This window comes from Miscanthus floridulus, chromosome 14 (assembly GCF_019320115.1).
Source record: "Miscanthus floridulus cultivar M001 chromosome 14, ASM1932011v1, whole genome shotgun sequence".
In the NCBI taxonomy this organism is placed as follows: Eukaryota; Viridiplantae; Streptophyta; class Magnoliopsida; order Poales; family Poaceae; genus Miscanthus; species Miscanthus floridulus.
In genome coordinates, this window is record NC_089593.1 from 59936639 (window position 1) to 59951336 (window position 14698).

Sequence of the window (14698 nt, forward strand, 5' to 3'; positions counted from 1 at the left end):
CTAAACATATCCTTTTGTTCTAATGAAACTCAATCATCTTTCTGTTTTCTACAAAGAATTTTAGAACTCATGAAATGTTCAAAAAAAATTTATGATGCTGATATCCTGTGACCTCAATTATGAGATGTTGAGCACTCTACTTTCATCTAGTTCCTTACTTATCCATAATGAGACCTTGCTTAACAAGAACTTACAATCTGTAGGAGGTTGAGCAAAGCTACATTATGATCAAACCAGATAGTGTTCAGCATGGTCTGGTATGCATTCCCCAGTTCCCCACACCCACACTTTTCCTAGTATGGTGCTATTCCTTACCTTCTTTCATATTTCAGTTAAGATAAAACATACTGTATCTGATGCATATAGGTTGGAGATATTATTTCTCGCTTTGAGAAGAAAGGGTTTTTGTTGAAAGGCTTAAAACTGTTACAGTGCCCCAAGGACTTGGCTCAGGTTTGCTTCCCAAAACACATTAATGTTGCAGAACTATTGTGGATCTTGCAAAGTTGCTTATCATTATCATCTTTGGTTGTCAAATATATCTCCCAGTGCTACATATTTTTGCTTAGGATCCTTATGTGTATCCTTTCTACACAAAAATACTTTTGAACTTTTATTATATTATTCATCAGTTATTCCCTTATGCCCTGTGTTGGATGTAGATAAATTGGAATTGAGTTTTCCCAATTCTGCTGTTTGGATGTCTTTGGCATTGCGAGATGGCATTGGCCCCTCAATACCAAGGCATTCAACTACAACTAAAACTGCTCCCCTTCAATACCGAGGCAGACCCCCCCCCCCCCCCCCCCCCCGGCGTATTGGACAGAAACCAGAGCAACGAAGCGGTATCGGAGGAGGACTTAGGAGACGCGAAGAGTCCCGACCACCGCCGCCGTCACCAGACTCTTGACCACCGCCTCCGTCACCGCGACCAGAGGTCCCTACCACCACCGCCGCCACCAGAGGTTCCCTGCCTACTCCTGGTGGGAGAGCTCGCGCAGGGAGGACGGAGGAGACGCGAAGAGCTTGCGCGGGATCCGTCGAGGACGAGCGCTTCTTCTCAAGTCTGGCCACCGCCGAGTGGATCGATGGGGAGTAGCAGCGAGGAGTGTTGGGATCCCCTTCTTCTCAAGTCTGGCCTTCTTCCTCAAGTCTGGCCACTGCCAAGTGCCGAGATCCCCTTCTTCCTCAAGTCCTCAAGAGCCGGATCCCCTTCTTCCTCAAGTCCGAACACCGCCTAGTGCGGGAATCCCCTTCTTCCTTAAGTCCAGCAGCAGTAGGGAGTGGAGTGCGGCGGCGGCACTAGCACCGGCAGCAGACGCAAGTCGCGGCGCTGGTCTAGGAAGTGTAGTGCGGCGGCGGGTTCTGCAGGAGTGTTACGGGGTGGGGGAAGGAGTCAATTCAATTTGACGAGATGTACATCCAAACATTTATTTGGTATTTGCCATGTCCTTAGATTCCAAATAGCAATTTCATGTACATCCAAACATCTGATTTGGTATTGTAGCCCATTTCCAATACTACTCTGATTTGGCATTTGAACCCAATTCAATGTCAGCCATCCAATATCAACATCCAAACGGACCCTTCAAGAAGTTCCTGATATTCAGTTAGTTTCATAATTTTACTGTGTATCTTTGATTTTTGGCATCCTAAGTACTGATCTGATGCTGTAATAGCGCTCGATTGGCATTTTTTCTTATATTAAGTAACAGAATGAGTTACTGCCTGAACCATATCATTTTTTTTCTTCGAGTGGCTTCTCTTTCTTGCGTTCTTTTTTGTACAATCGTTGATAAAAGACATTGCCCACATCTCTCTTCTTCATTAACTTCACACTTTCATCTTTTTTTAGCATTCACTAAAAAGCCAACGGAATCTAGTCAACCTTTCTTTAAATTTTTCTGTACTTTGTTGGTGCACACAATGTTATGTTTTTTTTTCACATCAAAATGGAGCGATGACTCACTACTACAGAAAGCATTTATAGGGGCGGCTGGCGATGGTTTGTAGACGCGGCTCGGCCAGCCGCCCCTACCATATTGTCTCTACAAATCATGCATTGTAGGGGCGGCTGGTAACAGCAGCCGCCCCTACAAATCGATTTGTAGGGGCGGTTGGTAGGGGTGGCTGGTAACAGCAGCCGCCCCTATAAAATCGATTTGTAGTGGCGACTACAGTAACAGCCGCCCCTAGAAATCGATTTGTAGGGGCGGCTACAGTACCAACCGCCCCTAGAGTACATTTTTTCGCCAAAAAAAAAAATCAAATTTACAATTCAAATTCGACCAGAACATATATTTTGTCTGATAGCAAATTTACAACTCAAATTCAAATTTACAAATAAATTCGACTAGAAGTAGATCTGGTAGCAGTTTGTCTGATGTGGGTTCAGTAAATCCCTGGAGTAGAAAATAATAAGAGTAATTACAAACACTTGCTAGATTATACATGTACAAAGGGGATAAAAACCTTATAGTCTGTTACCAACCCTAACATAGTCTTCAATTGTGCTCCTAATATCCAAGTACAGCTCTATAGCTAAAACAGGAACTGCAGCCCAAGATTGTACACCACTTAGTAAGGATAAGAAGGTACGAAAGACATGTCCCACAGCTCCAGAGACTGCATTCAGCACAGGACCACAGGTAAGATATCTCAGAGATGAATGAAGGGTGCAGAAAAATAGCAGTTGCAGTGGTCATGGAATTGTGCTAAACTATTATTCACTCATATATATCAGAGATACTTCATGGCAGCAAATGTTCAGAGTTGTCCTACAACAGCTGCGACATACAACAGATTGATATTTTTGTGACACTTCATACAGTATCACTTCTTTTAGAAGACCGGCATTTCTCTATCCTTACTAAAAGAGGAACTAGTAGCAGTTGAAATCTAGATATTGGATAGTTGAAGGTCAGTGTATGAAGTTGAAAACCACCATTCGAAGACAGGCACCATAGGTCCATGCAATATAGTTTTGGAATGAACAGTCAACAGTGAGTAAAGACATGCAAGGGAAAGTAACTTGCCTGGTAACAGCCAATGATAAGCAAGGATGGATAAGTAGGATGGAAAGTACATGAAGTGAACTTTCTCCCACTGCAATTAAGCTCATTCACAAAGCTCTCATCGTTCAAAGACCACACCTTCACACTGTCTTCACTGACAGACACCACATATTCGCCAGTGGGATCCCAGCACATGGAATCAACACCCTTAGTGTGGCTCTGCAATTTCCAAGAAATCAGATTATCAGGGTTGCTTCAAGTGACCTCTTCTCAATAACAGGGGAACTATAGTGATTAATAAATGAATGCTGACTACAGTTAGCAAGATTATTTTTAGATAAAGGAAGGTTCCAGCCTCTGCATCAGTAGGGGCGCACAGCTAGCAAGGTGTGACTTGCAAACATATTCAAGTTAAGCAAACTGTCCTAGAGTGCACCTCAGTCACTTACGGACCTCAAATCTCCTCACGCAAGTTTGTGTCTCCACATCCAGGATAGAGACTACATTATCTGAAGCTGTTGCAAGATATCCTCCATAACGTGGTTGGAATCTCAGCTGGGTCGAACCTCCCTACAAAAGGTATAGCATACAGAAAAATCCTCTTACTACAATGGCCGTGCAGCTCTCTACATGTTCAAGAAAAAAAAATAGAAAAACACAGGAGATAGTATTGTCACATTTGAGACAAGTTGCTGATTATGCCTGGCGATAGCTTACTCTTTTACAGCATGCTGAGTGCAACATTTCCATGCTTGATGCTCCAGAATCGTATCTCATTGTCCCCATCACAAGAACAAATGAGGTCATCCTTGTTTCGGTGGAAATCAAGTGACATAACAGATGCTGAGTGCCCAGTGAATGTACGAATTGAATAATCATGCTGCAAAAATCAATTCCACAGAATTAACTATGAGTGCCCAGTGACACACCAGAATGGACAATAGTACAATGTATAGACGTGAAAAATGACAGCAAGGATATCAGATGAAGTGAAAGAGATATACAAGCAAAAGCTGAAACACTACCTAGACTCTTCCCTTCAACTATTGCAAGACTGAACACCAATCAAATTGGGAGATTCCTGATTGGAGGAAGACATAAGTAAAACGCCAACTATGGAATTTACAAACAGACCCTACCAACAATACATGAATGAATAGGACGATGTTTTTACATGACCTAGACCCTACTGTGATATATCAGCCATAGAGCATTATGGCTTCTTACTATGGAGTAGGAACAAGTACTATACATCAGTCAATATGTTTCTACCGAGCAATGGATTTAAGCATTATTAGTTCACTTATGCAAGCAGAAGTATATTATCACTTGCCTCTTATCTGTATCTGTTAATAAACATGAGTACATTTATCAACTGATAGGTGCTCATCAGTTACATACAGAAATTTGATATTCACAAACTCAGTGACAGAATATTATCACTTGCCTCTTACTTGCATTAAATAATGTATATTTGTTCATGTGTCTACCATTTCATACAGGAATTGATATTCACAAACTCAGTGACAACAATGTAGAATTGCACTGAAGAAACAAAAACGCAGCAACCTAGGCTACAAAGAAAAGCACCATGCAGTACTGCATGTAGAGTTGATCCCTAAAAGGAATATCTACAAGTCAGTCTAGTACATCCTCTGGTAATCAAGCACAACACTGAAAACATGATTTCTCTTCATTGGAGAACCCCTAGCTTTTCTGACAATACATATATAACTACTCCTAAATCCTAATAGCATGAAATACACTTACTTCCACAGCTATACACATATCCATGTTTGCACTCACTACTAGAAAACTATACTTTGCCGAGTGCCGGATACTTTGCCGAGTGCAAAATATCGTGGCACTCGGCAAAGCAATATTTTGCCGAGTGTAGCACTCGGCAAAATTTTGCACTGGCAAAGTCAGGCACTCGGCAAATCTGGACTTTGCTAGGCGCTCGGCAAAATTTAGCCGGACCATGACGGCGGCCACCTACCATCAGATTTTGCCGAGTGCCAGCCATCAGGCACTCGGCAAAATTTGTTTTTATTTTTTTTAAAAAAAACTTTGCCGAGTGTCATCCTTAGGCACTCGGCAAAATTTTTTTTTATTTTCTGAAAACAAATTTTGCCGAGTGCCTCCTGGCCCCGGCACTCGGCAAAGACATTTTTGCCGAGTGCTCCCCATGGCACTCAGCAAAATATATTTTTTTTTTATTTTGGACCCAAATTTTTTTGTGTAGCCTTGTGACAGTATTTAAAGCTCTACTCTAAAATTTGGTGAAATTTTGACTTTTTTAGGTATATTTCATTAATTTATTTCGTTTCGTTGATTTTTTCGGCGTATTTCAAATTTGAACTGCAGGTCCATGGAATAATGGAATTTGGTCATCCAAAAATTGATATTCATGATATTTAGCGTATGTTGAGGCCGTATCCAGGGAATCACATGAAATCTCGAGCATCTCGTTGACGTAACATGTCGAGTTAGTTGCGGGAAAAGTGAATTTAAATTATATAAAATCCAGACGAAGTCCGAAAATCACGAAACTTGTGGAGGCGTCGTGTTATCGCATGTGGAGGCTGTGGTAAAAAAATTGATAAGATTTTGAGCCACTACCGGACTCCTTGAGTTTGCCGAGTGCCCGAAACACTCGGCAAAAGGCATAAAACACTCGGCAAATGGTTCGCCGAGTGTAACACTCGGCGAACAGCACTCGCCAAAAAAAGTGACGGTAAAGCCAACTTTGCCGAGTGTCTTTTATCGGGCACTCGGCAAAGCCTTCCGACACTCGGCAAAGTTCAAACCGAAAAAAACCCAAAAAAAATAGGAATTTTTACCCAAAAAAAATGGAATTTTTTTTATCGATGGAGGCCCCCACCGGCCAGCGCCCACCCATCTACTACATTTTTTGCGTGAATTTCATGGCTACGCGGCCGACGCGATTCGAACCCGAGACCTCCCGCTGTGCACGTACCTCTCTTACCACTACACCACACTCTCACTTGTGTCTGGATTCCGTTTTAGTTCCCAATATATTATACTAAACCGAGTGTAAATTGCATGTTTGAGGCCCTAAACGAATTCAAATAAAAAAGTTGTAAACTACAAAGTTTCATGACTTTTCGAGATCTACACTTTTAGTTTAGGAAGTTTTTCCATCCGAGGTCGTTTACAAAATTTGAATTTTAAAATTTTAAAATTCAAACATAGTTTTGCATGACTAGATGTTTTCAAATAAAAAAGTTGTAAACTACAAAGTTTCATAACTTGTCGAGATCTACACTTTTAGTTTAGGAAGTTTTTCCATCCGAGGTCGTTTACAAAATTTGAATTTTAAAATTTTGAAATTCAAACACAGTTTTGCATGACAAGATGTTTTCAAATCAAAAAGTTGTAAACTACAAAGTTTCATAACTTTTCGAGATCTACACTTTTAGTTTAGGAAGTTTTTCCATCCGAGGTCGTTTATAAAATTTGAATTTTAAAATTTTGAAATTCAAACACAGTTTTGCATGACAAGATGTTTTCAAATCAAAAAGTTGTCAACTACAATGTTTCATAACTTTTCGAGATCTACAAAGTTTATTTTGGTTGTTTGGTCATCTATTCATCCAACATGGTCGTTCTAACATTGTTCACAAATCTTATATATCTCTCTTGTAGTTTCATAAACTACAAGAGAGATATGTTAGATTTGTGAACAAATTTATTTTCACTTTGTCGTATGAAGAAAAGACCAAAACAAACATTGTACATCTTGATGAGTTATACAACTTTGTAGTTGAAAACTTTTTCATTTGAATTAATTTACTGCTTCAAAATGTGCTTTGAATTTTTTTTGCTGAGTGTAAAAAAAATAACACTCGGCAAAGAAGCTCTTTGACGAGTGTAAAAAAAAACACTCGGCAAAGAAGCTCTTTGACGAGTGTAAAAAAAACACTCGGCAAAGAAGCTCTTTGCCGAGTGTCAAAAAAACACTCGGCAAAGAGTTTCTTTGCCGAGTGTTAAAAAAACACTCGGCAAAGGCGTCTTTGCCGAGTGCCCGAAAAAGAACACTCGGCAAAGCACCTGACACTCGGCAACTTAGTCGTTTCCGGTAGTGAGCAAGTAGTGACGTCGGATGCCAAAAATCCAGACATCTCCACATGTGATCACTTCGTTTCACACCAGGGGCGGCTGGTGAGTGAGCCGCCCCTACAAATCATACCCATTTGTAGGGACGGCTCGTATCACTAGCCGCCCCTGCTGCTTCATTTGCAGGGGCGACTGGTCTTGTGGATCCCGAGCACGTCACTTTAGGGGCGGCTCTATCACCAGCCGCCCCTAAAAAAATTTGTACCGTTGCTAGAAACCGTTTTTCACGTAGTGACTTCGTTATATTGAATCAGCTCACTTATAATTATAATGCTTTTCATATACTGTCTTGTTCACCTTTCCTTTTCTCTCAGGAGCATTACAAGGATTTGAAGGATAAACCTTTCTTTCCTAAGCTGATCGATTACATAACTTCTGGTCCTGTTGTCTGCATGGTATATACTTTTCTTATGAATTAGACATATTTTTCGCAACTCCACACTTTCACCAATGCAGAGTTCACAGCTACAATATTGTTCTCTATCCTGTAAGGCCTGGGAGGGTGATGGTGTTGTTGCATCAGCTCGCAAATTAATAGGAGCTACTAACCCCCTTCAAGCTGAACCAGGAACCATAAGGGGTGATCTTGCAGTTCAAACTGGAAGGTTGGCAGCCACCCTCTTCATGTCTACATATTGTAATATTTAATCATGCAACTCTCCTGTTAAACTTTGTTGGAACATGGTTACATTTTACCTGCATATATCAAATAAATTATGATGGAAACGGAACCTTACAATATTTTACCTGCAGATAGAAAAAATCCTAGAATCCCACTACCCTATCCAAACAGTCTAGATTTTATTAGGGATTTTATCTCAGATATTTTTAGAATCCCAAAATCCAATAAAACTGTTGTGATTCTTTTTATCTGGATTCTCAAAATCTGACGGGGTCCAAACGCCACCTTAGTGATATGCAATACATATTAGTTTGGACCAAAATTTGTTTTGGCCTGCCAGCTATTTATTCTTAACAATATGAGATGACAAGCTCAAACTACTTTCCTACTTGCAGGTCTGTGGTTCAAAGAAGTCGAGCTCTGCCAATGGGAATCAGTTCAAACACCTTGGCTTATAGAGTAACCCTTGCTAATCATATTGAGAGTTGCATTCAATGTTTTTTTTTGTTAAACTTGATTGAAGGAGCCATGTATGAGTATGAATGTATGAGTTTAGTTCGGCTAAGTACATTAGCTCAGGAGGGCTCGAATTATCCGTACCTTTTACCCGGAGGTTCTTTTTACAATATTGAGGATTTTCGCAATTGAAATCTTTGATCAGCTGTTCATGTTGAGAAGCTAATTTCTTCTCACATTTACATGTAAGGTCTTTGAATGAAATACAGGCAAGAAAATTGCAGACCATAGTGCATTTTGTTCCATTTCAGATACAATGGTATACATGGAACATATATATTATCATGAAGCAAAACTGAAATACCCTTCTTGCATGAGAAAGAGAAGACGTGGTTGAAAGTAAAATAGTTTTGGCATTGATGGTGAAAGTACTGTATAGCTAAAGCCGTTTATTTTGCATTGCATCAGGTGCAGTTCTTCACAGGTATGTGTCCTGACAAGGTTGTCATCGGCAATAATACCCAGCAACTTTGAAATTAGCTAGCTAATATATATGTCAGTCCCATAAATGCACACAATGACAACAGATTCTTGTCATTTGTAGTAAGAAAATAGAAGAAAAGAAACACAAATACCATAAACACACACAATGACAATGGATTCTTATCATCTGCTAGTAATAAGAAATAGAAGAAAAGAAACACAAACATCATAAATATCCGTGCACCAGTACTGAGGGGGCAATCATGTATTGCATTTTTTACTTTATTAAAAATAAACACATGAAAACAGAGGATATATAATTAGCATAATTAATAACATGGTCTCCAGGCAAATGAAACTTAACAAAGTACACACAGGATAAACAAATATAATTTGTGTTTGCTTATTTGAACCTTATGAAGACATTTCTACCGAGAATCCTGAGGGAGCAAAGCGCATGAGGATGTTGGAGCTTTCAGGTTTTGGAGCTGCGATGTCCTCTTCTCAGCAAACAGCGCCACCACGAATCAGCCGGAACAGTCTTATAATCCACAAGTTCTTTGAAAGTCTTGTGAGGCATCCTCTGTCCCGAACATATCTTGGCTGCGATCTCGTTGAACTGACTGGTCAAATCTTGGTCTTTATCAATCCATTTGATTGTTACCGCGCAGCACAAGCCTAGCAAGGCCTGCTGCAGTTCGCTTAGTCCCTGGTGTTGCTCACCCTTTTGTTGATGAGGGGTAGAGCTGCTTTCCTGTCCATTATCATTATCATGCGGAACACCACCTTGTTCTAAGTCCAGGCCGTCCTCTGTCAGAAGAACGTTACCGCCGTTGTTTGCTTCTCTTACAACTTGTTTTCCTTCAGTCGTCATGAGCCAATGGACAATTTCTTTGAGTACCTGAGGCACCAATAATGGTAGTTCAGACTTCAGAGTGACAACAGTAGTACTCTATACAAATATACATGATGCCAGTAATATAGGAATGAAAGAGATGTTTTACATAAAAAAATGTTTGTGCACAGGTACGTTAATTACCTCTTCCATCACATTGGCGACGGATTTCTTCAGCTCCTTGAGATTTTCATCATCCTTGGTGTAATATCGACAAAGATCCCCCAGGATCATTGCTGCATCTATTCTGTGTGCATTGTTTTCGGCACCTGCAACTGTTCTGGCGAGGCTGCCAATAACATAAACAACTGATGGTAGCATACTCGTGTCTATGGATGAAAACGGTACGGATATTTATTCGACCGTCCGTTCGACCGAACAAATATGAACACTTATCTGGATAGTTACTCGGATATCCGTAATTTTTTTCGGATACGGATAATAAAACGGATATCTTAGGCGGATATCAAATACGGATGTAATATCATCGATATCCGGCGGATATCGGATAATCCGGATAATTATCGGATATATCCGGATTATTAAAACGGATATTATCCGGATATTTTTCAAACTTTCTCAAATGAAAAAATGGCCTATACAAGGATTGTAGATCTTGATGAGCTGAACAAACTTGGTATTCAAAACTTTTCAATTTGAGACAATCTAGGGTTCCGAAAACTAGTTTGTAGGCGTCGAAAATTAAAAATCACAAATTTGAACCATCCAAACTATCTCAAATGGAAAGTTGACCAAAACAACAATTGTATATCTTGAGAAGTTGAACAAACTTGGTATTCAAAACTTTTCAATTTGAAGTCATTTAGAGTTCATAATACTAGAGTCAAAGTGTTGTTTTTTCATTTGACCAAATTTGACTTGGTCAAACTTGCTCAAATGAGACACTAAATGACCTCAGATGAAAAAACTCTGAATACCAATTTTGATCATCTCAGCAAGATATACAATTGTTACATAGCTCATTTTGTCATTTGAGAAAGTTTTATCAAACACTAGTCACAAATTCTTAAATCTCATATAGACTTTCTAAAACCATGTCACACACTTGTGAAATTTGAATTACATTTTGTTCAAATTTTCTCAAATGAAAAAATGGCCTATATAATGATTGTAGATCTTGATGAGCTAAACAAACTTGGTATTCAAAACTTTTCAATTTGAGACAATCTAGGGTTCCAAAAACTAGTTTGTAGGCGTAAAAATTTAAAAATCACAAATTTGAACCATCCAAACTATCTCAAATGGAAAGTTGACCAAAACAACAATTGTAGATCTTGATAAGTTGAACAAACATGGTATTCAAAACTTTCCAATTTGAAGTCATTTAGAGTTCATAATACTAGAGTCAAAGTGTTGTTTTTTCATTTGACCAAATTTGACTTGGTCAAACTTGCTCAAATGAGACAATAAATGACCTCAGATGAAAAAACTCTGAATACCAAGTTTGATCATCTCAGCAAGATCTACAATTGTTACATAGCTCATTTTGTTATTTGAGAAATTTTTATCAAACACTAGTCACAAATTCTTGAATCTCATATAGACTTTCTAAAACTATGTCACACACTTGTGAAATTTGAACTATAGTTTATTCAAACTTTCTCAAATAAAAAAATAGCCTATATAAGGATTGTAGATCTTGATGAGCTGAACAAACTTGGTATTCAAAACTTTTTAATTTGAGACAATCTAGGGTTCCGAAAACTAGTTTGTAGGCGTTAAAATTTAAAAATCACAAATTTGAACCATCCAAACTATCTCAAATGGAAAGTTGACCAAAACAACAATTGTAGATCTTGATGAGTTTAGCAAACTTGATATTCAAAACTTTTTAATTTAAAGTCATTTAGAGTTCATAATACTAGAGTCAAAGTGTTGTTTTTTTATTTGACCTAATTTGACTTGGTCAAACTTGCTCAAATGAGACACTAAATGACCTCAGATGAAAAAACTCTGAATACCAAGTTTGATCATCTCAGCAAGATCTACAATTGTTACATAGCTCATTTTCCCATTTGAGAAAGTTTTATCAAACACTAGTCACAAATTCTTGAATCTTATATAGACTTTCTGAAACCATGTCACACACTTGTGAAATTTGAACTACATTTTATTCAAACTTTCTCAAATGAAAAAATAGCCTATATAAGGATTGTAGATCTTGATGAGCTTAACAAACTTGGTATTCAAAACTTTTCAATTTGAGACAATATAGGGTTTTGAAAACTAGTTTGTAGACGTCGAAATTTAAAAATCACAAATTTAAACCATCCAAACTATCTCAAATGGAAAGTTGACCAAAACAACAATTGTAGATCTTGATGAGTTGAACAAACTTGGTATTCAAAACGTTTCAATTTGAAGTCATTTAGAGTTCATAATACTAGAGTCAAAGTGTTGTTTTTTCATTTGACCAAATTTGACTTGGTCAAACTTGCTCAAATGAGACACTAAATGACCTCAGATGAAAAAACTCTGAATACCAAGTTTGATCATCTCAGCAAGATCTACAATTGTTACATAGCTCATTTTGTCATTTGAGAAAGTTTTATCAAACACTAGTCACAAATTCTTGAATCTCATATAGACTTTCTAAAACTATGTCACACACTTGTGAAATTTGAACTACATTTTATTCAAACTTTCTCAAATGAAAAAATGGACTATATAAGGATTGTAGATCTTGATGATCTGAACAAACTTGGTATTCAAAACTTTTCAATTTGAGACAATCTAGGGTTCCGAAAACTAGTTTGTAGGCGTCGAAATTTAAAAATCACAAATTTGAACCGTCCAAACTATCTCAAATGGAAAGTTGACCAAAACAACAATTGTAGATCTTGATGAGTTGAACAAACTTGGTATTCAAAACGTTTCAATTTGAAGTCATTTAGAGTTCATAATACTAGAGTCAAAGTGTTGTTTTTTCATTTGACCAAATTTGACTTGGTCAAACTTGCTCAAATGAGACACTAAATGACCTCAGATGAAAAAACTCTGAATACCAAGTTTGATCATCTCAGCAAGATCTACAATTGTTACATAGCTCATTTTCCCATTTGAGAAAGTTTTATCAAACACTAGTCACAAATTCTTGAATCTCATATAGACTTTCTGAAACCATGTCACACACTTGTGAAATTTGAACTACATTTTCTTCAAACTTTCTCAAATGAAAAAATGAACTATATATATGCTGCTTTTACTCAATATCCGAATAGATATTTGTATCCGACCTTCTCCGAATCCGATTCATACTGTATTCGATACTCATTATTCGTATCCGTAACCGAGTCAATCCGTATTCGTATATGTATCCGAACGCTATTCGTGTCCGAATCCGAATCCGAACAAAAATATGAAAACAAATATAATATGAGTGATATCCGTTCGTATCCGATCCGTTTTCATCCCTACTCGTGTCACTTGCCTCCGTTATCGAAGATATCATGGCCTGCATCTTCTCACCTGCTAATCTTGTGGTGTAGCTACTCTTTTTTAACAAATGAGTGGCATCGCATATCCTGCCAACAAAGTGATAATCTGGCAGAAGAAAAATGTGCAGAAGTATCCATACGAATATTTTGCTGCTGCTTGCACCAGGCACAATGGAGGGCGGTGTATGTATATCCACCAGAGGGCGGTGTAAGAGGACCTGTGTGGCTTTTCTTTTCAGCAACACATCACATTTGTGGCACCCCAGGGTTCTCATGATCGCTGCTTGGCTGCTGCTTGAGATCTCACTTGTCAGGTTTGTTGTTTCGGTCCCTGCTCCTAGAGTAGCCATGAACCGATTCATGAATTCTAGCGATTCCTCTGCTATGCTGTACCATTCATCATGATGGTCCATGTGGAGCTTGTCTGAGGTTAGGTGCGCCATCGTCTTGGATACCAGACCTTCAGTGTTGCTTATGACTCTGCAGTTGTTCTCGTTCACAGCAACCTTCCGGAGGATACGGAGGCCTTGCACCACCAGATCTCTATAGCCCTGGAGCGGGTTACGACTGTCACTTTCATCCGTTGCTCTTGGAGGTGCGTCGACTTTGAAACTGTACGACAGCTCCTCTCCATCTAGCAGCCAGTCCCGCTCGTACTCCTTGGGTACATCCCGACGTCGCTCATATCCCTCAGGTCGCCAACTGTATTCCTCAAATGTGTCGAGCAGGGATGATATGCACTCAATCATCTTGCCTTGAGGTAACTGGTCCAAACGGATGCTGCCAGCAACAGTTGCCACTATCCTAGCAGCTCGCACCCTGATCTCTGTGCTATATGGGCTTGTCGGACCAAATGTCTCTAGCAGTCGCTGGAACACATGGCTGAAGGATGCTGATCCAGTCAGTAGTTGTTTTATAAGACCTGACTGTTCGCTCCAGGGAGTTACTGTGCTAAGAATCAGGATCCCAGAAACGTAGTCGTACCTTGACTTAGATTCCATCAACAACTCCACTGCATATGTGACGAGATTCCTTCCTCTCGCAAATGATGGATCCTTCATACATCCTGCCACAGTTTCATCTAGGTACTGCGAAACTAAGTCTCTCTCTAGTGAATAATCTTTGGCCACTACTTCCACTAGTCCGGTTCTTGCCGCTAAATCATAGATGGACCTGTAGCCGTAAACCACACCTTGGGCTACGGCTAAGGAGTATAAGACATTGAGCGCTGGCTTTAGGTTGGCGCCTCCATCGGGATTACCATAGTCATGTTGTATGAGACGCCATAAAGAAATTCCAGAAGAGAGATACATCCCAAGCATATACAGAACTGCCAGAGGACACAAGACTATACCAAACACCAGCATTTGGACAACTGCTAAAACAACTCCTACCACGATGCGTGCAGCCGATGGTCTCATAGAAGTGTTTGTGTGTTTTTTGAATGGTCTCACGACCGCGGCACCTACAGCAACGATCAAGCCCTTCAAAGAACTGCCAACGTCACTTGCCTTTTCCTTTAAAAGGAAATCAAAGACCCTGTTAATAAAGTGTTGCAAGCGAGATTATTAGTTATGGGAAGAAAGGCGAAGCCGTATGCCAATGCATGAAAGCTACCAAACAGATTTAT

The 14698-nt window shown here is 39.3% G+C and overlaps 2 protein-coding genes across 2 annotated transcripts; one reads left to right on the forward strand and one right to left on the reverse strand.

The window, feature by feature from the left end:
- The first annotated feature begins 200 nt into the window (after positions 1-200).
- Positions 201-7869, forward strand: LOC136505538 (nucleoside diphosphate kinase 2, chloroplastic-like). Its single transcript, XM_066500715.1, has 4 exons — positions 201-257; positions 367-453; positions 7469-7549; positions 7647-7869. Exons 1-4 carry the CDS (start codon positions 225-227, stop codon positions 7800-7802), a joined length of 357 nt encoding a protein of 118 aa, XP_066356812.1. The 5' UTR covers positions 201-224; the 3' UTR covers positions 7803-7869.
- A 1321-nt stretch (positions 7870-9190) lies between these two features.
- Positions 9191-14477, reverse strand: LOC136503523 (uncharacterized; the record flags this gene model as incomplete). Its single annotated transcript, XM_066498572.1, has 3 exons — positions 9191-9616; positions 9755-9939; positions 13049-14477. Coding segments are annotated over 3 exons (2040 nt in total), but the record flags the coding sequence as incomplete, so codon positions are not given.
- Positions 14478-14698: the final 221 nt, after the last annotated feature.